Source organism: Malaclemys terrapin, chromosome 4 (assembly GCF_027887155.1).
Source record: "Malaclemys terrapin pileata isolate rMalTer1 chromosome 4, rMalTer1.hap1, whole genome shotgun sequence".
NCBI classification, from domain to species: Eukaryota; Metazoa; Chordata; order Testudines; family Emydidae; genus Malaclemys; species Malaclemys terrapin.
This window is the reverse complement of record NC_071508.1, coordinates 44420983-44445284: the sequence shown is the minus strand read 5'-3', so window position 1 is coordinate 44445284 and position 24302 is coordinate 44420983. Positions and strand designations below refer to the sequence as shown.

Genomic DNA, 24302 nt, shown 5'->3' with positions numbered 1-24302 from the left:
TGAGATACCCACTCCACTTCCATATGCAATCGCAGCCTATTGAGTATGCAGTGGAGAGCCCTAGTAAGAGAAAGCTCTGTGGGCAGTGATGTGAAAGATTCAGCAGGAAATCACAATACATGGTGTCCTGCAGAGAAGAATTTTGCAGAATCGCACAGGGAACGTGGCAATTTTCAGCACTCATCCCTGGAAACAAGGGCCACCAATGCATTACTGCAGTTTTACACTATAACTGGAGTAATACAACAGTGAATCAGCTCAAAGCAAAGGGATCACTTTGCAATGCTAGAAGTTCTGCTTTGCCCCCCTCCATGAAATATCAATGAGATAAATAACATCTTTGATACAAGACACTGCACATTAAAAGGATCTCACAGTTAACATAAAACTCATGTTAAATACATTCCTTACCAATGTTACTAATTAAAGTATTAAAAGTCTAGTTTAATGTTTGCCAGGTATGCAGTTTGTTCACTTTTTCATTTTACTCCTTAGACAATGAAACTAGACTGGGCAGTTGCCTTTTAATTTCTAGTTTTGTTGCCAGTCTATTTCAGTTCCTGGATTTTGTGGACTAGCACATGGCCAGTTGAGTTCCCAATGCTGCAGGTGGTTGAGGGAAATACATCACTGAAATTCCAAAAAACAAAGGCTGAAGATATTTCCATTCATGTGAAGCTATGTTGACCCCCTTTTTTCATTAAAACTAGTTTGGACCTAAAATTAGCAGTGTCTTCCTTCAATCCCCAGTTTTCCTTCCATTCCCAGTGAGGTTGTTGTAAACTACTAGTACTGGAAAATAGCTACTATACACAAGCACACACACAACAAAACTCCCACAGTGACAACAGTGAAAAGATGTATGTGTCTTCCGCTAATGTGGAATGTGTCATATGTGGTCAACAATGGACCACAAATTGCACATACATTGGCCAAATTCACTGCTGGCTTAAACCCAGTGCAATTCTGTTGACTCCAAAGGAGCTGCATTCACTCATGTCAGGGTTGGATTTGGCCCTGCTGTTCATCAAATCAGATAAACAAAACAGCAGGTTTCTTTTCTTTTTGGTATCCCAAGATTGCTTAATGGTGTTAGTTTAAGGAGCTGGCTATTATTAGCCTGGGTGCAATTCGTTAAATAAGTTCTCCTGGGAATTAGCATTGGGCTAGATCCTTAGACGGTTTAAAATGTCATGGTTCCATTGACATCAGCGGAACTAGGGCCGGCTCCAGGCACCAGCTGAGCAAGCTGGTGCTTGGGGCGGCAGATTGTTCGAGGCGGCATTCTGCCCAATCCTAGGGCGGCACGGCCACGTTTTTTTTTTTTTGGTGTGTTCCGCTCCGGCCGCCCTGTAGGGGGAGGTGGTGCGGAGAACCAGAGCGCCCTGCAGGGCAGTCCTCTTCCTTCCCTCCCCACCGACTGGAGCGGAGCCCTCGAGGCAGGCAGCAGGAGGCGGCGCAGCGGGAGGGACCGCGTGGCAGCGCCCCTGATGTAGCCCTGGCCGCCCCCTTCTCTCTCTCTCCCGCCCACTCCCTCCCCCTCTGCCCCCCTCGCCCCCCCAGCCTGTCCCCCTGTACCCGCGCTCCAGCCGCGCTGCAGGTTTTGTTTTTTTTTTTGCTTGGGGCGGCCAAAAAGCCAGAGCTGGCCCTGGGTGGAACTATACCAATTTACACCAGACGAGGACCTGGTGCATTAGATCAGAATGAAACCATACCACAGAACAGCAGTAAGAACACTCACAGAACAGAATAGATGTCCTCACCCATCTCTGAGAGTAACAGGCATCACACACCATCTGGTGGAACTTAGAACCCCAACACATGCGTCTGCCATCGCACAGCAGTAACAGCACTGAGGCTGGCCGTTAATTTTGCTCTTAATTAAAGCACATGCATACTCCTCGTTTTTAACTCCAGCCGCCCCCACCCCTGAATTATTATTATTATTATGCACTGCACAGTCCTAGAACTGACAGGGATGTTTGTTAAACATAATTAAGGATATTAATTTTGCATGGAACAGAAGCCACAGAGCCAAGAACTATACTTTCCCCCCCTCAAATCTCCCATTAGAAAATTACCTTCATTAGCACCGACTCGCTGAGCTTCTCTCTGTTGACAATTTTTATCGCGACCTTTTGACATGTTACACAGTGAACCCCCAACTTCACAAGCCCTGCAGGAAAAACAGAGAGACAGAGAGAGAAAGATGGTTAGAGACATCCCCCCGTTAAGCTCTTTGCTGTTAGCATCTTACATGGCAGTTTGGCTATTTATATGCAAATGTTTTTCCATTAGTCCTTCTTACTCCCAGGGAAAAAAGCCTGTGAATAATGAATAAACTGTAGAAGATCTGGCAGCACTAGGAGTTAACCCACGTCTACACTAGGAATGCTTTGAGAGTATAGCTATATTGGTAGCAAGTCTAATGCAGACGTAGCTTATACCAGTAAAACTGAGCTTTTGCCAGAATTGCTTATTCCGGCCCCCACTAAGAGAAATGATCTATAGTGGCTCAAGAGCAGTTCTTCCCATATAACTATGTCTACAGAGGGGGCTTTTGCCAGCACAGCTATATCGGTCGGGGATCATACCTCTTCACTCCACTGATTAACGTAGCTGTGCTGGCAAAATTCCATAGTGCAGACTTGGCCTAAGATGACTTCCAGGTTCTCCCAGTGCTGCCACAATTAATGGGGCTGTCATCTTTCTATTTCAGTCTCTCCTGCTGGACAAAATGGACATTGTGATGTAATGGTATCACAGTGTGCAAAAGCATCAACATGTTCTGATGCAATGATTCAACCCAATGATCGTTTCCTGACCCAAAATAATTTTCAGGGCAGTTATATGGTCATACATGCAACAGACCATTTATCTAGATGATACCACAACATTTGGGACAGAGACAAACCTAAAAAAACTAAAATAAAACCAACCAGTAACTGGCACTAGGGGTATCAATAGCTATTACAGATTATAGGTCAAATTCTTCTTTTATTTACAACAGTGCAAATCTGGAGTAACTCCAATGAGCTCGCTCAATTTACACTAGTGTCAAACTAGCATTTGTCCCTTTACCTCTCAACTTCCCTTCCATAAAGTACGGTTCTGCTCTGAAAGGTAGCAGCATAAAAATGATACCTTCTTACTCAACAGATCTACTTCCTGTGTGTATTCAATCAGATCTGCTTGCGTTAGTGACTAAAATAAGTTTTACTGCTTTTTACTCCCATCAGCGCTGCAGAGTCAACACAGCTGCAGGAGACTATGCTGGATTCTATTACGTCTTGTGCATCATCAACAGAATTGTCTACTAAGTTTGAATCAGTGAGACCTGTGCAACCCATGGCACTGCACAGGGGGTCACCAAGGGCCAGTGTGGCCTATAAAGCCTTTATTATTGCTGATAATGCACAAAATGGAAAGAATCCTGCTTAATTCTCAGAACCCAGACTGGGGTTTAGAGTTAGGAGGAAAAATCCATCTTTTTACTTATAAGCTGAATATAGTGGATTTGGATCCTTGAGAGACAATGAACATGGGGAGGCCTTTTCACAGACTATTCATGGCAAACCACACATCCAGATGGACCCATGTTAGCCCTTGTCTCAGAAAGATCTGGCCCCAGTGGAGTGAACGGGGGTTCTACCACTAAATCCAATGGTTTGTCCTCAGAGGTATGCCTACTTCTTAATCTTACTGTAAATCATAATTTTGGAACTGTGAAACAGAGGTTCTGGGGGAAATACCCTTGGTTATGCCCAAGAAATGAACCCCACCCACCTTTCTAGCTCCCTCCCTCTTCTGCACTCTGCTCACGTTTGTTGGAACTTTCTCGTCACACACCACACATCCCGTGTTCAGACTCAGCTGGTCAAGTGCTGACACGGCACAAAGCAGTTTTACTTTTCAGCCATAACATAAACGAGTCATAGAAACTAAGAGCTCAGCAATGACAAACCCATTTGAAATTAGGTCCAGCAACAGCCTGCCCACTGCCTTGGGCAACTCCCAGCACCCAGCTGTGCTAGGACCAGACCACAATCCCACATCTAAATTCAGTCTACTCAATAAACTAATAGCATTGCTGGCACCACATTCACCTCTCCCAGCAGCTGCAATGCTACCGCTGCTGCTCCTCTTTGGCTCCACTCCTTTGACTGGACAGCGACTTCTTGGCACTACTTGCTTGTGGCTATGCACAGATTTACTCTGTGTCCATTGCTTTCTCCTGGCCTCCAATGAGCTCTGAATCTTTTGCAAAAAAAAAGTGCATCATGTTTGTATCATCCTTAACTCTCCCCCCCCCCGCCCCCATACTAAAATACTCTGGCTTAACTTCCAGTTGTATTCTTTGTAGCTGGATTTCCAGCAGTCCCACTGTTGCAATGGCACAACACTGCATTGTTGCACCATGCAGAACACTGCCTGCGAGAGGACAAAAGGCTAACCTGAAACAGCAGTGTGCTCCCCTAAGGTACTATGTTGAATTGCTGGTACCTTAGATTGCAGGATCTGAATTTAAATGTGTTGTTCACAATTAAAGATGAGGTGGAGATTACTTATCTGTAACTGGAAGTTGTGAGTTCCCTATCTGTATCCCACACGTGGGTAAACGTGTGCCACACGTCCAAGTCTGGAGATTCTTAGTACGCAGTGTCCATTGGCCCACATGTGCACAGTTGCTCTCTTTGTGCTCCAGACAGAGGGCATAAGAGATAGTGCAAGCTGACACCTCTCCATTTCCTCTTCTTACCATGAATCAGATAAGATCCAAAGCAGAGGGGAAGGAGGGGCAGTTAGTGGAATATAAATAGGAACCATGCATCTCAAGAACTTCCAGTTACAGGTAAGTAACCTCCATTTCTTCTTTGAGAGCTGGTCCCTGTGTGTATTCCACATGTGGATGCCTGACAAGCAGTATACAGACTGGGGCTGGGTGGGTAGATGCAAGGATGCAGTCAGTAAAGATGCTTGAAGAACTGCCTACAGCCACATCTGCAGAGGAGGCCTGAACTAGCACATAATATTTTGTGAATGTGTGAATGGAGCTCCAGGTAGCTGCTCTGCACATGTCCAGTATCGGTACCTCCTGGAGCGATGCTGTGGAGGTAGCTTGTGCTCTCCTTTTGCGGGAGGGATATGTGCTAATTGATAGCACGCAGTGATGCAAGCAGAAATCCATTCAGAGATTTTCTAAGAAGATGTCACTTGTCCTCGTGACCTTTCTGCTATAGTGACAAATAATCTGGGTGATTTTCTGATTGGTTTGGCCCTTTACAGGTAGAATGCCAGGGCTCGTCTGACATCCAGAGAATAAATTCCTTTCTCATCAACAGATGCATGGGATTTCGGGAAGAAAACCAGTAAATGGATAGGTTGGTTGACATGCAATTCAGAAATTACTTTAGGGAGTAACTAAGGATGATGGCAAAGAGAGTCTTTCTCCTTGTGAAAAATGGTGTATGGTGGGTCAGCATCTTGCTCACTATTCTGGCCAAAGTAATAGCAACTGAAAATGCGACCTTCATGGAACGGTGGGACAGAGAGGATGTGGCCAAAAGTTCAAATGGTAGTCTGGTACCTATTAACAGGACGAGACGGAGGTCGGATTGACCACTGGCAGGAAGGACCTGACTAGGCCTTTCAGGAATCTAACCATTGTTGGATGAGTGAAAATGGAATGCCTGTGTACTGACCCTGACTACTGTAAGATGGACCCACGGTGAGCTAATGGAAAGACCTGAATTCTTCAATGGCAGAAGATAATTTAAAACAGCTGGGATATCTGCAGGTTCTGAGGAAGACAGATTGTGCCTTACCCAGGCGGAGAAGTGTCTCCATTCAGCTAAGTAGCAGTTCCGAGTGGAATCTTTCCTTCACAGTTGTTTTAGTTCTGATGCCTGTTCAAAACCAGGCTGTAAGATCATGTGGGTCTGGATTGGGGTGTCTGATTTTGCCATTCTCCTGAACAAGAAGATCCAGGAAGGGGTGGATCCTGACAGGAGGATGGGCTGACATTCTCAAACCAGTCCAGAACTGTCTGGACCAATCCAGTGCTATGAGAATGACTCTGGCCTTGTTGAAATGGAAATTTCTCACATCCTGTGATAGCAGAGAGATGGGAGGAAAGGCATATCTAAGTTGGTCTGTCCATGATGAGAGGAGAGCGTCACCCTAGGAATTGCGGCCCACAGCTGCTCTGGAGCAGCACAGGAGAAGTTTCCTGTTCATTTAGGATGCAAGGAGATCCCATTGAGGTATTCCCCAAGGAGTGAATATCTCGCACAGGACAGAGTTATGTATTTCCCACTCATGGTCTGCAGAGGAGTGCCTGCTAAAAAATATAATAATAATAATAATATACAGAGATATACCTATCTCCTAGAACTGGAAGAGACCTTGAAAGGTCATTGAGTCCAGCCCCCTACCTTCACTATCAGGACCAACTACTGATTTTTGCCCCGGATCCCTAAGTGGCCTCTTCAAGGACTGAACTCACAACCCTGGGTTTAACAGGTCAATGCTCAAATCACTGAGCTATCCCTCACCTGAAATTGGCTGCTTGAAGCGGGGGCTGATGTGGCTGAAGAGACAGGTCTATCACTCTTAGATGGACCCAGTGGATGCTGGTCTTTATGTTTAGGAGTTGGAACCAATGATGATACTGAATGATCCTTTTTATTTCATACTTTACCCTCTTTCCTGGGGTTCTCAAGTGATACTGAGCCCTTAGAATTTGCTCGCGAAGGCTCACCTGACTAGGATGAATTAGGGGAGGGAGTCTCTTCTTTTAGAAGCACAGCTGGAGGGGGGAATCTGTCCTGATGACAGTTCTAGGCTCCACTCCTAACCTCATGCCTGGAGGCTGATGTACCAGGGGGTCTTTCTGGCCCAAATCAGAGTCAGGTCTCATGGCCTTCTCCATAAAGTGTTTCCTCAAACTTAGGCTCACAAGCTGTGTGTGTTCGCAGGGGAAATGAGTGGCAAATGCTGCACTTTGCTGAGATATGTGTTCACACAGAAAGGAGAGGCAGCATTGGTGCTTGTCACTCACAAAGAAGGAGCAAGGACAAGAGATGCAATTCTTGAGCCCCGGGACTCTGGGCACAGTCCCAGTCTGTGGAGGGGGACTCCCTGAAAGGGGAGAAACTAAGCTAAACTAACTATAAACCACTATATCACAACTTTAGCCATGCTAAATATTAAAGCTATTTATAATATATACTTACAGGCTGATAAGAAGGAAGCTGGAGACATCTGTGAACACAGAGGATTTTGACTCAGGCCAGCAGCAATAAGAAGGAACTGAGAGGCATCAGCCCACATTGCCTCTTATGCCCTTGGTCTGGAGCCCAAGGAGGGCAACTGCGCATATGTGGACAACAGACACTGCTTACTAAGAATCTCCAGACTTGGGCACATGGCACACAGGAGTACTCATGCGGAATACACATAGGGACCGGCACTCAAAGAAGAATGTTCCTTTCTGGTCTATATTACCTTGCACCTTCCCAATCTATAAATTAAATTTCCCCTGTCCTCAGCCATACATCTTGACAAGACAAAACAGGGCCCTTGATCGTAAACATGAGAGGACAGAAATGGTATCTGGACTCAGGGCTAATCAGTGTCACATTGTCCAGTGCCTCTCCCCGGCCACGAACTTGTCAGACAAAGTCTAAAGCTCAGGCTTAACCATTGCATCTACCCCATTAATAAATGTTAAACACTGAGAAACACTACATGCCTTGTAAAAACCAGACAATGAGCCGGATTGTACTTCCACACTGGTTTCGCATTGGGTTAACTTGACTGACTTAAAGGAATTTCTCAAGATTTACATTGGCGTAACAGAGAACAGAATTAGGCCTTACATATTTGAGATCACTGGAATTTCTCTCTCCCTCCAAGCTAAATTTAAAAAATACAAATAAGGAAGGTTGCCCTAGTGCTGCTTGTCTTGTGCCTGACCTGCAGGTAGAGAGAGGATGACATTCTCAAGGGCTCTCAATACAGCACCTTTTTCCAGCCCCAAATTCACTTAACTGTGTATATTTGAAAAAGAAAAATTTAACCTTTCCTTCTGATTTTTGCTTGCCAATGTCACACGATGGCTACGAGCAAGAGACAGAGTGTGTGTGTGTGTGTCTGTGTGTGTGTATGTGTGTGTGTGGCCTGCTAGTGGCTAGTCCACGTAAAGGATAAGAGCCTACTACTGCTCGTAGTTAAGCGAGTTGCTCTTTTAGTTCAAGCAGTAAAAGCTCCTGCTTTGGAGCTGAAAAGTCCTGGCTGCTATCCTTCCTGATAACCCATAGTGGGGAGTTGTTAAACAGAGGTGGCTTGAACGGGGATTTGAACATCTGTGCACTTCAGATGTTTAGGATGAGCTTCTTCTGCCACACAGTGTGCGTAATGTGCTAGGTGTGTTATGTTTCCCTCTAGTGGGTAGTCTAGGGGATGAGAACCTAATAATGCAAATTAACTAAAGGAGTTACTCCTGAAGCTGAAGTGATAGACTCGTGATTTGGAGTGGAGGATCCAGGGTTCTATCCTTCCTAATAGGCCATGGCCGAGGCGTTGTTATAAAAGCCCTGGGTTGATTCCTGTTCAGTTCTTATTCAACAGTAAAATTAGCTAGTGCTTAGGACTTTGAGTTAAAGGAGTTCATTAATTAAAAGTTTGTTTCTACAACACTTTGGAGGTGCAAAGTAGTCCATACATTCTGGCCAGCCACTGGTGTAGCTGCAACAGTGCAATCTCTAAGGTAGACAGGATGCTGTAATTTGCACTGGCACAGCTTATCCAGGATTTAAACATGGGCAAGGTGCACCTGTGCAAATTATGCCTTTGCCAATCTATCTTTAGAGTTTGAGCCAGTGCGGCTATGCCAGTAGCAGAACCCCCCCGTGTAGTAGTAATCAGTGTTTTATTACAGAGCTCCTGCAGAGACAGAGATCACTGTGGGAATCAAGGAAGTGCAAATAAAAGGTTTACATAACAATTCATCTGAACATCCCACCCCCATACTTTGCTCCCTCCTTTCTCATTGCCAAAGGGACTTCCACTTTCTATCCCTGGGTACCCAGGAGCTCTGGTGTATCAACATCCAGGGTCTACAAAATGGGCTGCTACAGAAGAGGATATGATATGCAGACATTTGGTAATTTGTCAGGCTTCCTTTGGCCTCAGCTTCACCAGGAATGAAGCCCTCTACTTTCAGGTTGGGGGCAGAAGGAAGGGAGTGAGGGGAGCTATCATCATCTTTTCATTTATAATTAAAAGCCAGAAACTGAAAATTCACAAGAGCATCTGGCTGTTTTCCACCGAACAGAAAGAAGGAAACCCCGACCGATGATACAAGAGAAAGGCTGACAGGAGAACAAGAAGAGTAAGGGGAAATATCTTTGCCCTTCACATCCTAATGCTACAGTGTCCTACTGACAAACCTCTGGTTAAATCTTAAACCTAGGGGTGAACTTGAGCTACTAACTGGAGTTAAAAGTTGAGATGCTCTGTCTTCCCTGCTATTTTAACCTGAGTTAGCTAACCCAGGGGGGGAGGGATAGCTCAGTGGTTTGAGCTTTGGCTTGCTAAACCCAGGGTTGTGAGTTCAATTCTTGAGGGGGCCACTTAGGAATCTGGGGCAAAATCAGTACTTGGTCCTGCTAGTGAAGGCAGGGGGCTAGACTCAATAACATTTCAAGGTCCCTTCCAGTTCTAGGAGATAGGACATCTCCATGAATTTATTTAACCCAAATTAAGAACACACTCTCTTTTTCAATGTACACAAACCCATCTATATGGGATTTAGTGTAGTTGGCTGCCTCTTTACTGTTCAGTCCAGAGCAGGATTTAAGGACAACTTAGGCCTGATTGCCCACTTCATTGCACCTTGCATAGTCATTTATATCAGTACAAAGTGAGTATAAACCCTCACCAGTTCAGAATGGTGATTTTTGTGCAGGTGTAAACAACACAAGGTGCAAGGCAGTGGAAAATAAGGTCCCCTGTGTAAAGTGTTAACCTAGGAGCTAGTGAACCAGAGAAAAGCACAGGCTCTTTCTGTGGTCATTAGCCCCACTTCTGTTTACTGTGAGAGACACTCCAGGAGTAATAGGGCAGTTATTTTTTCAGTCCTATCCAAACCTTGGCTTCTATTGAGGATGCCAACAGGAGGCAAATTATCTTTTGGGAAGGGGTCAAGTAAAGATCATGAATCAAGAAGTAACATTGTCCTTTAAACACTGTATTTATGGTACATTCTGTGTTGACGCACATGAGTTCTCCCATTCTTCCAGTGTTATAGGAAGCTTCATGTGTGTTTCATGGTTCTGATTTTTTGAAAAACTACTATGTAAATGAGTGCATTATAAACATAAATAGCAATTTAGTTAAATTACTCCCCACTAATTAGGGGAGATGTGTTCAGATCTCTGGGAACAGAAAATGAATCAATGCTGTATTTGTAAATACTGATAATTGCCTGTAATGGGAAGACTACTGGGTCTAGAGTTGTTGAAAAGATTTTAAATAATTTGATTAAAAAAAGATCGCCTATAAAATGAACACTGTCCATTTCTTCAAATCTAAACTGCTGTGAGCATGGGGTACTGCAGAGCAATCCCCATTTGGGAGCCAATTCTGGGAGCTGTTTCAGAAGCCAGCTCGGTGACCTGTCTGCCCAATTTGTTTTTGATGTTTTTTTCTAATTGTTGGGAAGTGCCTCAGAATATAGGGCATTATTGTACCTTTTAAATCTTTGGTCAAGATAATCAGCTAATGTAAATGAGCATAGCTTCACTGAAGTCAATAAAGATGCGCCCATTTATATCAGCAAAGACTCCATATGTGCATATTTGTTTTTAATATCACTTAATTTTTTCAGAGCTTTTGGACAGTTTGGTTTACTTAGATCAGGGCCATTATATCCAGTACCAAGTTAGTGGAGAAGAACGGGACACTTTAAGTGCTAGCATTGTTATAATTAACAAGTTTATTATTAACTGCCAGTATCCATCTCTCTAGTGGCGACTAAGTGGATAAAAATGCTTTTTTGTGCTAGATAATTTCTGGCATATGAATTGGCACAAATGCTCTACAGTATATTCAGAGAAGCAATACATAAACAACTTTTAAGTTCCTGGAAACGCTAAATGAAACGCCAAAGCCCAAAAGCTACATATGGCCACAGGGTTGAGCACTTCATAGCTGCTGGAAACAGAGTCAAATCCCAACCTCACTAAAAGCAATGGCAAAACTTAGACATAACGGACCAAATCCAGCATGTCAATACTCAGTTCTTACTCAGGCAAAATTCTGCCTGACTTCAATGGGAGTTTTGTCTGAGTAACATATCAGTAAGGACCTTCAGATTTGTGCAGTGTGTCCAGAAAGAGGCAATAGAAATAAAAAGTTCTGGTCATTATTAAATACTCTGGCAACTACTTTAGGAAGGTTTATTTGAATGTTGAGAGGATCCGCTCTATTCCATATTGAGAAGCACTGGTGGTCTTGCTCAAATCCATATGGGACATCTATCAGTATCTCAAAGCTCACACAAAATCTTGCGTAGTTACCACTCTCTGCTTTGGAGAAACCCAAAGACTGGAAATGCAGGGGGAGGGAAAAGGGACTCAAGGGTTAAAAACAATCATCATTCAAATTGCTGTAGATAATGAAAATCAGGAAATGCTGACACTAGGTATTGCCAGCACAGTGGGTCTGCTCACTGCCCTGCATAGTCAGCAAAGGCAGCCGCCAGAGAGGATCTGTCTTGTACCTTATACCTAGCTTGTACATCCTGGGCATGTGGGATGAGAATGAGGCAAGAGAATCAAGAATCAGATCAGATGAATGTACTAAGGGGCCCTGGCTACATTCCAGACAATAGTATACTGCTCAGTTGAATTCTCACTTAGGAGTCTGTCCAGACTAAAGATAGTGCTCTTGTTTTAATTTTAGTAAACTAATTGCAAATGCTAATGTAGATACTCCAGGACACAAATGTTTGTGGTTTACCTCAGGGCTCAGCCTAGCACTGGCAATGAATTAGTCTGAGTTAAAACTAGAGCAAAAACTACATTAGGCATACCCCAATTAGTCCTATTTTCACAGGGCCTCAATATGGCTCTGAAAGTCTGCGTGTGTAATCACCTGTGTATGCACTTTTCAAGCACTAAGACCTGTGCATATAAATGCTAGAATTTACATACCCATATAAACTGGGATTTGCTTTTGTAAATCCTATCAGGTGTTCCTGACTGAAAAGTACACACACAAATATTTACACAGATCTACATGCCCCCAAACAGACCACTTCTGAAAATGAAGACCTAAAAGCAGCAAACAAAACTATTCTCACACAGTTAGAAGAAGCTGGGGAAAATGTTTATAAAATGTGAGATTTCTACCCCTTACAACAAATATCTTCAGCCACTATGGCTTCTTTGGGGTTAAATCAACTCAGTTACACCAGATGGCAACACTGACTTCAGTGGAGTCACTTAGGATTTACACTGATGTAACAGGGATTAGAATTTGGCCCACAGCGACTCAATTTCCACAGCTGTAAAATAAGGATAATACTTACTTACCTACCTTGCAAGGATTCTAGGGGGATTAATTGATTAATCCTTATAAAGAACTTTGAAAAAAAACCTAAAGCCCTGTGTAAATTCTAAGTATTATTACTAGCAAAATTGCATCTAAAATACAATTCTGAAAAGAAACATCTATTTCGTTTCTTGTTAACAACTCTTATTTCATTCACCACGTTTTTCTGGTCCGTAACTTGATGGTTCTCCACAGTACATTTCCTACTTTCATAGCTGCATTTGCAATAAGTTTGTGTCAGAGCATCTTGCTTATGGAAAACCATAATTGTTCTTAATTACTCAGTCCCCTCATTGAGCAGATGTTTATTTTTCTATAGCAATTGTTATCTCTAATTATTGTCTTTAAAATAAACACAGTCTTATATCAAGTGACATACAAATTATATGGTGTCAGTTTATAATTGGAAGTGGGGGGTGTGGTGGTTTAATCTACAAATCTAAACAGATGTGGATGGAGGTACCCTGTTCTGTAATGAAGTAATTTGACCATGAGCTGTTCTACAAAGATTCCAGGGTTGGAAGGCTGTTCTAAGAAGCCTGTGCAATAACTGCTTCTAAATTGAATAAACTGTAATTACAGTAGGAGTACAGCCAGAGTTCAAATTTTCAGCATGAGCATGGAGGGAGCTGCTCATCAGTGCCAGGATTCACACTTCCTGGCTCAGAACACAATGGGGATGCATATATCAAATCATTACAGCCTGGATTCACTCTCTTAGGGCTCAAACAGAGCCGGGCTGGGGCGGTGAGGGGAGAACACATATTAGCTCACTAATGCTAGGTTTCACACGGTGTGCTGTGGAGATGATGGTGGGATCATCCTCCGAGCAATGCAGGATCAAGACACACAGAACTGAGATCGGCTCTAGTGATTTTTATCTTGGTCTCTTGCTTATAATATTTTGCATATCAGTACTTCTTGCAAACCCCTTGCGTCAGCTGCATGGAGTACAGAATGTGACTGAGGAGTTCCTTTGACATGCTGCCTTCTTCAACTTACTACACACATGCACATGTTCAGAGTGTCCCCCTGAGAAACCAGGGCAGAAACCTCAATGGAAACATTGGTGCCACCATTATTAAAATGCTTTTGTTTCATCAGGTGGAGGAAAAAAAAAAAAAAGCCAACCTAAACAAGGTTGAAGTTTCTTGGGATTTTTCGAGAGCTTGTGACTTCCTGCCAGCTGGGCTTTTATTTCAGAACAGCTCTTCATTCCCTCACAAAACACTTGGGGAACTATGCTTTGCTGCCACTGGAGAGACACAGGTGGCAGCTTCCAGAAGACATGTGTGAAAACACCCAGCCAAAGCTCCTCATGGACAAGAGGAGAGGACAGTGGCTTCACTTTTTTAATTAAACAGATATAACAACATTACAGAGCTCTTCATGGCTGCAATAGTGAAAACTGCCTTTTTCACAGCTCTGGATGAACCCTGGGAAAACTCTGCCTCTAACCCCAATCTGCCGGCCCCAGAAGCTGAGAGAAAAGAAAAGCCAGCATGGCTCCCATCCTGCCTATAGCAGCCAGATCTATGCACCTCCTTGAGGAAACCTCCTTGAGATCAAAGTCCACCTTCAGACCTCATTAATCCATTACCAGTAGGTGCCTGAGGGCAGCTGTTCAAGGGGAAGTGGTAGGAGGTACAGAAGAGCCTGGTCTATCCCTCATAAGATAGCTTTTAAAAAACATGTCAGTGTAATTAGGTAGCATCTGGGTAATGAGCCATGCTGTCCTATCTTGGTCCAGTGATCCATTGAGGAGGATTGATGCTCTAACACAGTGGGTGTCAACCAGGGGCCTGGGGCCCCTTGGGGGGCTGCAAGCAGGTTTCAGGGGGGATGCCAAGGAGGGCTGGCATTAGACTTGCTGAGGCCCAAGGCAGAAAGCCAAAGCTCCATCGCATGGGGCTGAAGCGCAGGGCCCAATGCCCTGTCACCTGGCGCTGAAGGCTGAGTAGCTTAGCTTCGCAGGGACCCCTCTGGCATGGGGCTCAGGCAATTGCGCAGCTTGCTACCCCCTAATACCAGCCCTGGCTTTTATATGCAGAAAAATAATTGTTGTAGCATGGGTGGGCCATGGAATTTTTATAGCATTGGGGGGGGGGTGTCAGAAAGAAAAAGATTGGGAACCCCTGCTCTAACAAGGAGGGAACATCATAGGGTGGGATGGGAGGGAGAGAGTGGGGCACAGACTGTTTTTCATATGTTTATTGAATTGATGTTTTAATCCTATTTCCTTTGTGCATTTCTCATGTACTCTGCTACCTCCCCCCCGCCCATTTCTTCCATCTTTCCTGTGTGTGGCTCCCTCATGACAAAGGGCCTCCTGCATTTCAGGGACTTGCCTTATATTTTCTTTGTGCGATTCGCTATCTAATGATGTCGTCCTAGGCCTTATTCTTACACTAGCCCCACTCTTCTCAAAATGGCCAGAATGTTCTTCATCCTGCAAGTCCTTGCACAGAGCACAACAGAGTTGAGCAACTCGCGGCCTTGGGCACAACATAGCAAGGGCAGTTTTTTATCCTCCAGTGCAAATGTGAGTGCAGGATATACCTGACACGTCAGGGTCAGCACTAGAGAGGCTTGACCCTGCACAGCAGAGGTAAGGAACACGGAGTACAAGCGTCAAAAGTACGGAGCAGGATGGGGAACACCGGGGATCCAGATTCTAAATCTAGGCCTAATCCAGCACCCACTCATGTCACTGGAGAGCCTCCTACTGCCTTCAGTGGGCTTTGGTGCCAACAGACACCACAGTGTGGTCCCCCAGTTACTAGCAGGAGACATGGCCAAAGAGGAGAGAACACAGCTATTTGTCTTATTTGTATGATTATGATTAATGTGTCTTTCCAGACTCACCTATCTTCCACCCACACTTTGTCCCTTTTTACCCTGTGCTCTTGAGCGTAAGGGAGTAGGTGTGTCAAGGAGACGGAGACTTACTATTGGTCTGTGGAGATGATTACATCTAGCACTTAACGTAACTCAGTAGTGCCCATCATATTAGCTGCAGCTTAGTTGGATGGACCATTTAAGAGCAATGCTTGGGACAAAGGGGTGAGATTCACCAGGTTTATCTGATAGGAACAAGCTGGGAACCCTTCAGTATCCCAGTAGCCTGTAATAATACATGCAGGAGTTTTAGTCCATTAGCAGATATTCCTTTAAAAGGATTTCCCCAGCAAGTGGGGTTTATGTACTCAGTGCAGGGAACCTTTACAGGTAATTATCTAACAAGTTCATTTCATTGTCATTTTCACCAGCCTTCCAGGTTCAGTTGCAGCACAGAGGGAAAGCCTGGGCTTTAGGGTGGGATGAGCTTGAAAAAATAAGAGAAGTGCTTGACCATCATCCATTTCCCATCTTCAGTGTCAGGATCCCAAGTTCCCAGAGAGTAGGGTGACCCGACAGCAAATGTGAAAAATCGGGATGGGGGTGGGGGGTAATAGGAGTCTATATAAGATAAAGACCCAAAAATCGGGACTGTCCCTATAAAATCTGGACATCTGGTCACCCTACCAGAGAGTAAAAAGCTGCCAGTAACGGACGTGCCCAGGCACACTGCAAACAGGGTCTGAAAATTATCTGCTTCCCATCTCAAATTTTCATGGGCCCTCATCTTTCCAACCCCAACCAGCTGGGCAATTTAAGAGTATAATGTTTATTCTATGCATCAAGCATAGGGATCAAACCTCATGATTCAATGTCATCACACACAGATGTAATGTTACATTATCTCAGGGTCCCAGGACAAAGAAGTTGCAACCCCATCAAAGTTTCTAGGCTGAGATTTAAAAAAAAAAAAAAAAAAAAAAAAGGCCTAAAGTTAGGCCCCCTCTATTTAGACCATATTTAGCCACCAGGAACTGCAGCATCCCCTCTCAAAACCCACCTCTTTAAAAAGAGACTCATAGACTATACTAACTTTCACACTAAATAAAGACATAAAATAAATAAAAATGAAAGTGTACCACATATGCATAAGTGACAGCCATGTGGCTAATGGAGGAACCACATAATATATTGCAAAGCCATATGATACATTTATTTACCATGAACCTTTGATCACTTCACATGCCCTTTACCCATTAATCAGACTCCACTTAGATTTAGCATTCTGAAGCCATGAGCAACTTCCAACAGCTGAATTTCACCCCCCAAAAATTATCCCTTCCTGAGGTCTAGAATTGCCAAGATTCAATCCTGCACAAATGACTGGTTTTTCTATACCTAAAAATGTCATCATTTTAATGGCTAATACCTTGTAGTACACAGCTAGAAACAGGAGCTTTATCCCAATGGAAGAAGATGATTCCCAGCTTCCCTAAGGAACCTGACACCTCTTCTTACCTAGAAATGGCCAGAGAGATCAGCCTTTACAAGTGTGACATTTTGATATATAGAAAAGTTACTCTGGGTGATATTTAGACATTTACATAGGTTCCTCTGAGCCCTACACAGCTGAACTCACAGTAACTAAGGCATCTGGGTTTATAGGCGGAAGGCTAAAAGAAATAATCCCAATGCAATTTTGAAATCTCTCTAAAATCTTCCTAAAATAATATACGTGGTATATAAATAATACATGAAGGCATAGGTTGATCATCATTCATTTGAGATAACCTGAATAATTCAGTTGTAGCTCGGCCACTCGTGAGCAATGTACCCATCTCAAACTCAAGCCAATAAACCCTTTAGAGCACACTCGGCCTAGGTGTTCTGACAATACCAATAAATAATAATGACAACCCCCTAAGACTATAAATTAAATAGAACAATGTAAGGAAAATCTTCACTATTACAGCCCTCTAGACACAAGTATTAGTTGCCTCAGTGACTGCATCATTATATTGTCTTTTCCTCATTCTTCCCATCTCTGACTGCTCCCCTTGTTGTTATCTCCTCCTGTTCTTGACTTGTCTTAGGCCTGGTCTGCACTACGAGTTTAGTTCAAATTTAGCAGCGTTAAATCGAATTAACCTTGCACCCGTCCACAAAACGAAGCCATTTACTTCGATATAAAGGGCTCTTAAAATCGATTTCTGTACTCCTTCCCGACAAGGGGAGTAGCGCCAAAAATCGACCTTGCCATTTCAAATTAGGGTTAGTGTGGCCGCAATTCAACGGTATTGGCCTCCGGGAGCTATCCCATAGTGCATCATTGTGACCGCTCTGGACAGCAATCTGAACTCGGATGCACTGGCCAGATACACAGGAAAAGCCCCGCGAACTTTTGAATTTCATTTCCTGTTTGCCCAGCGTGGAGCGCTGATCAGCACAGGTGATCCTGCAGTCCCGGAATCAAAAAAGAGCTCCAGCATGGACCGAACGGGAAATACTGAATCTGATCTCTGTATGGGGAGATGAATCTGTTCTATCAGAACTCCATTCCAAAAGACGAAATGCCAAAACATTTGAAAAAATCTCCAAGGCCATGATGGACAGAGGCCACAACAGGGACTCAACACAGTGCTCCGTGAAACTTAAGGAGCGTACAAGAAAGCCAAAGAATCAAATGGACACTCACGGAGGGAGGGGCGACTCATGACTGTAGCTATCCCACAGTTCCCGTACTCTCCGAAAACCATTTGAATTCTCGGTTGAGCTCCCAATGCCTGAAGGGTCAAAAACATTGTCATGGGTGGTTCAGGGTATATGTCGTAAGGGTCCCCCCCGTGAAAGCAAAGGGGAAAAATCGTTTCTTGCCTTTTTTCACTGTCACCGTATGTCTACTGGATGCTGCTGGCAGACGCGGTGCTGCAGTGCTACACAGGAGCATCCCCTTGCCTTGCCTTGCGGAAGGCAGATGGTGCAGTATGACTGGTAACTGTCATCGTCATCCCGTGGGTGCTCCTGGCTGGCCTTGGTGAGGTCGGTCGGGGGCGCATGGACAAAAAAGGGAATGACTCCAGGTCATTCTCTTCTTTAAGTTTTGTGTAATGGAGATTCAGTCCTGCCTGGAATATCATGCCAGCTGGAGGCTTCTGCCTCAGGCTGCTCTCCCAGTCGGCAGCACCGCGCGGTCGCACCTACCCCAGCCTACCCCTTGCTCCCAGGGCTCACAATCAGATACTTTTTGCTGCAAATAAAAAAAATAAAGCTGCCATTTAGAACTGTCCCCCAACATACATATCCTGGGACATTTTGTATTTTAGCAGTGTCAACCAAAGGCCCACACACAAATGGAGATTCAGTCCTGCCTGTGCTTCTATCCTAGTGCTTATCACAGATTCCCATTTTCAGCTATAGGCTGAGCAAGTGCAGAATGGTGGTTCACTCGACTTCGCTGTAAGCCAAACACCCTCCCCTCCCCCCTTTGATCTCAGCTTGCAGAGGCAATAAAGTCAGTGTTGTTTCAAATTCATGCATTCTTTATTACTTCATTACACAAAAGGGGGGATAACTGCCAAGGTAGCCCGGGAGGGGTGAGGGAGGAGGGAAGCAACAGGTGGGGTTGTTGTAGGGGCACCCCCTAGAATGGCATGCAGCTCATCATTTCTGCGGGATGTCTGAGGCTCTGACCCGGAGCAGCCGTTTGCCTCTCTGGTTCTTTAGTAGACTTGCCTGATATTCTAGGCAGGACTGACGCTCCATTAGACAAAACTTAAAGAAGAAAATGACCTGGGGAGTCATTCCCATTTTTGTCCAGGCACCCCCGACTGACCTCACCGAGGCCGGCCAGGAGCACCCATGACAGCAGCAGACGGTACAGTATGACTGGTAACCGTCTTTGCCAACTTGCAAAGCAGCAGACGGTACAGTATAGCTGGTAACCGTCTTTGCTAACTTGCAAAGGCGAGGGGATGCTGCTGTGTAGCGCTGCAGTACCGCGTCTGTCAGCAGCGTCCAGTAGACATACTGTGACAGTGAAAAAAGGCTGAACGGGCTCCATGGTTGCCGTGCTATGGCGTCTGCCCGGGCAATCCAGGGAAAAGGGCGCGAAATGATTGTCTGCTGTTGCTTTCACGGAGGGAGGATTGACTGGCGACATTTACCCATAACCACCCGTGACAAATTTTTGGCCCCATGAGGCATTGGGCTCTCAACCCAGAATTCCAATGGGCGGGGGAGACTGCGGGAACTATGGGATAGCTATGGAATAGCTACCCACATTGCAACGCTCTGGAAGTCAACGCTAGCCTTGGTACATGGACGCACACCGCTGAATTAATGTGCTTAGTGTGGCCGCATGCACTCGACTTTATACAATGGGTTGCCAAAAATCGAATTCTGTAAATTTGGAGTAATCCCATTGTGTAGACATACCCTTAGGTTGAAAGCTCAGTGGGGAAAGAGAATCTGCCTTTATTGGTTTTCTGGGGCACCATGTAATCATATGGCTGTGTAATAACAGTAATATAAAATACCAGACTTTGCCTCTGACTCAGTTTGGGACCTTGAGAAAGTCATTTAATTTTTCTGTGCCTTAGTTTCCCACCGGTAAAACTGGGATAGCAATATTTGCCTATCACAGAATGATGTGAGACATAATTAGGGTCTGACTCCTGTTCTCATTGAAGACAACAAGAGATATAGGGTTTGCTTCAACGGGATCTAGCGTGGGGCTTCATGTTTGCAAAGCTTACAATGCTGTGTCAGTGCAAAGTATTGTTATGTAAAGTATTTACAATGAGATGCACAGTCAGTACAGCCCCAATTCAGTAAGGTACTTAATTGACTCCAATGGGGCTACTCACACACTTAAAGTTAGACACCTGCTTAGGTAACTTGGTGGATCAATGCCTAAATCAGGAAGGGAGTAGGAAAGAAAAAGACCTGGGGCTAAAACAGAACTGGCTCTTTAATGCAAGACCTACTTTCACTTTAGTTCATTCTAAGATTCCACAACCTGGAGAGTTTTCTTTAAATACAGCTGCAGATACAACCTAGTGTTAGTTTAAACCCAGAACAAATTCAAGCTTACCATTCACTTTGTAGTCACAAAACCAATGAGATCTCCCACCCCCTTTCAACCCTCCAACAAGTGAAGATTTTTAAATTCCAATTTAATTAATATCACAACACGGATGGCATTTCCCAGAACTGGAAATCTCTTGAGGTAGGAGAGGAGGTTTGGTACTGAAGACCCCTATAAAAAAGCCAGAGGATGCACTCTTCACAAAATGAGTCTGGCCACTTAACACTTCATCCAATGGACTCACTGCTGACATAGCCTGCTGTGCCATTCTGACTTCTCTTAATCCCTCACTGATGGATCCCTAACAGGAATTACACCGACTGCAGAGATGCTGCTCTTTAGTAATGACCCAGGAGAAAATGTGGATACGCTGCACCTGCATCTATGCTATGAACAAAATGCCAAGTACCATAAGCTCACTCAGTGCATCCAACTTCGCTGGGTTTCTGAATCGACACCTGGGTGTCAATGAGGTGCAGGGTTTGACTCCAAAGCCTAGTTAGATGCCCAATCCATCTCCCACATAATTCAATGGAAAGATTCCCATTGACTTCAAATGGGAGTTGGATTGGGCTCTTTATCAGTACTAGAGAGGCACCTGCGCCCCTCTGTCAGGGCAGGAATGTTACGAAGTAGAAAGTGGCCTTGATCAAACCCTGGATCCAAATAGCTTCCTTGATCTTTGGGGAAATTTGGAACCAAATTCACACACTACACTGAGGCCATCTGTTTCTAACTGGGATTGTTCCTGCATCACATAGGAAAAAGGCACTGTATCACTGCAAGGAACAATCATTAAAAGCATTGGGCTTATCTACAACTCTAGTTCTTCCCCGATAAAAAAATCAATACTAATAACAAGACAGCGGTGATGAGAGCCCTGGGCCTGATTCGCCTCTCGCTGACAACAGTTTTATATTGGTGTCATTCCACTGACGTATGTGAAGTTACTCTTGCTTTATACTGATGTATGTGAGAGGAGAATCAGGCACAGGGCTGGATTAAGGCAATCCAAGGCCTAAAGCCCACCACTGCAGGGGCCCCCCCATAGTTCTCTCTTAGTAGCCCTGTCCCCATGCTATGATCCAGTCCCTACTTGGAGTAGCAATGGCAGGGGCCTCCTTCCTCTCCCAAAGAGGCAGGGAAAGCAGCATGGGGCTCGCTTCATTTTCCTCAGGAGCAATAGGAGTCCCTTCTCCATACATAGAGATGCCTCCAGTATTTTTCCCAGAAGCCAGAGTGTGCCTGCTTAAATTGTAGGCCAAGCCCAATGTACTCTTCTCCTGCCATACAGAGTCCTCTTCTGGACTGGTGATGCCAGGGTCCCCAAGAGTAGTTAACATCCCATTGGATGGACAGTTCACACCTCTCAGAGTCAGTTTCAGGCTCTCTGCCAAATCAGGCACACATCACTGTATCAGTTACACCTGGTTCATATTTTCAAGTTTTTGTTTGCAACCTTGAAGTCTAGAAACATATATTTTTAAATGAATCCTGAGATTCGGATGCAATCACATGACTCCAGGAGCTAGAGCCCTAAGCACCGGCCTATAGAGGCTCACTGATCTTTAAATGCCTTGTGTCCTTCCTGCTCCTCTCTGGCAGACTGAATTAATTATACTGAACCAGGTTGTGAGGCTAGAGCCCCCATGACACAATTGTAAAGGATGTTTTTTCTCATCCCATGGGATTCTCCTCCGTACAAAGAGCAGGAAAGCAAAATATTGTGTTCTCACAATTAGATCACAGACCAAAAAAATAATACAATAGCTCTACATCTTGGGGAGAAGAAAGAACTGAAACCCAAAATCCAGTTTACAAAAGGAAAGCTACTGAAAAAGGATTAAAGGTCAAAACAATCAGACTATTCTCATTTGAATGAACAGCAAAAAACAGACTTATCACCCACCCCCGCAACTTCCAAATGTACTGTTTTTAATTTGGGAATAATGGTTTGGGTCATAGTGTGGAAGGCATCTGTCGCTGTCGAGGCTGGGAAGAACAAAAACTGCCAGCTCAGGTTTTACAAGCTGCACCGCTCCTGCCTCACTGTTATACAGAGAGCAGGAGGTCAGATTCAGTACACCTTTAGAGCAGAAAAGGCCTCAACTCATTATTTTAAGGAAGTGCTTATGAAATACAATATATTATCACCTCCAGAGCCAGATCAGCTGTGCCTGCAAAACTAGAAAAAGAATTTCAATTTATTTTCAGAAGAAAAATGTTTACACACACACACACACCCCTTCTGATACTTAGACACATAACTTAGAATTCCTTTCCAGTGAGTACGAGGCAAAGGATATCATATACATAGAATCCACTTGAACTCAGAATTTGAAGTCGCAGAGACCACTGGCTTTTAAACCACAGCACAGGAGCGTGAAGCAATGCTATCAAAATGTACCTTGGCAGCATGTCCCCATTCCAATTTTTCCCCGCAGGAATCACTTACTGGAGGGAGTGTGGGATGCGGGAGATCTCACAGATAGCCTTGTCTCCACCTCTCCCAGCAGGGCTCATTGGAAAGGTTGGTATAGGAGAGTTCTCAGGGCCTGATCCAAAGCCCACTACAGTCAATGGAAAGCTTCTAATTAATGTCAGTGGCCTGTGAATCAGCTTCTCTATCAAGAACTCACAGCTACCCAGACCCTGCTTGCCCTAAGAGGTGTTACTGTAGGGAATGAGACAGAAGTGTTGATTACAGAGGCCCTCACAGCTATACCAGTCCCAGCTGTTCCCAACAGCAGTCAATGAAGATAACCCCCAATAAGTGTTAACTATTAGCAAGAAATCAGCGTTTTTATTCTTGAATTTATAGTGCATTTAAATTAAAATCTGCAGCATTTCCTCACAGAGGGAGGGATTCTGCTCCACACTGACCTCTGTTTAACACTCTGACACAGGCAATGCATTGGGCTGCCCTAAGCAACCCTATGCTAACCTCTTCACAAATACTAGTGCAGGGGTGTGGGGCACTACTACGGACCAGTGCTCTGGGACGGTACAGAGAATCCGCTTTCTTAAATGCTTGGCTGCTACATTTTGCTCTCATGTTCAGGGTCAAACTGACCATCAGATTTGGTAGGGTTACCATACGTCCGGATTTTCCTGGACATGTCCGGCTTTTTGGGCTTCAAATCCCCGTCCGGGGGGAAATCCCAAAAAGCCGGATATGTCCGGGAAAATCGGGACATGCGGGGCCGGCGGTGCTGGGCCGGGGCCCGGGGCCGGGCCGGCGGTGCTGGGCTGGGGGCTGGCCCGGGGCCGGCACCCCAGGGCCCGAGCCGACCCAGGCTGGAGACGCCGGGGGGGCCAGACTGGGCCGCGCCTCCTCCCCTTCCCCCCCGTTACCTGCTTCAGGCTTCCCGCGAATCAAATGTTCGCAGGAAGCAGGGGAGGGGGCGGAGTTGGGGCGGGGACTTTGGGGAAGGGGCGGGGGCCGGGGCCGGGGCCCCATGGAGTGTCCTCTTTTTGGACACTCAAAATATGGTAACCCTAGATTTGGGGTGGGGAAAGAATATTTCCCAAGGTCAGATTGGCAGGTACTTTGCAGGGTTTATGCCTTCCTCTGCAGCCTGGGGTGCAGATCGCCTGCTGGGATCATCTGGGCATAACCACCTAATCAACTCCCTGCAACTGCAGGGCCTTGGGCACTGGTGCATCTCCGTCCCTCCAGCTCTCTGTTGTGGCACACAACAGGTGAGTCTTCTGAGGACTGAAATGTTTTCCTCTAACTGAAGTAGGGGTATCTGGATGA

At 45.0% G+C, this 24302-nt stretch overlaps 1 protein-coding gene across 5 annotated transcripts in view; it reads right to left on the bottom strand.

Annotated features, from left to right (window-relative positions):
* Nucleotides 1–24302, bottom strand: part of BRSK2 (BR serine/threonine kinase 2) — a 452231-nt gene that overhangs the window by 214132 nt on the left and 213797 nt on the right. For all 5 annotated transcript variants that reach the window (XM_054028689.1, XM_054028690.1, XM_054028691.1 and 2 more), the window contains exon 2: nucleotides 2082–2176. In XM_054028689.1, the coding sequence (XP_053884664.1) occupies nucleotides 2082–2176 (95 nt within the window). The remainder of the gene's footprint in view (nucleotides 1–2081; nucleotides 2177–24302) is intronic.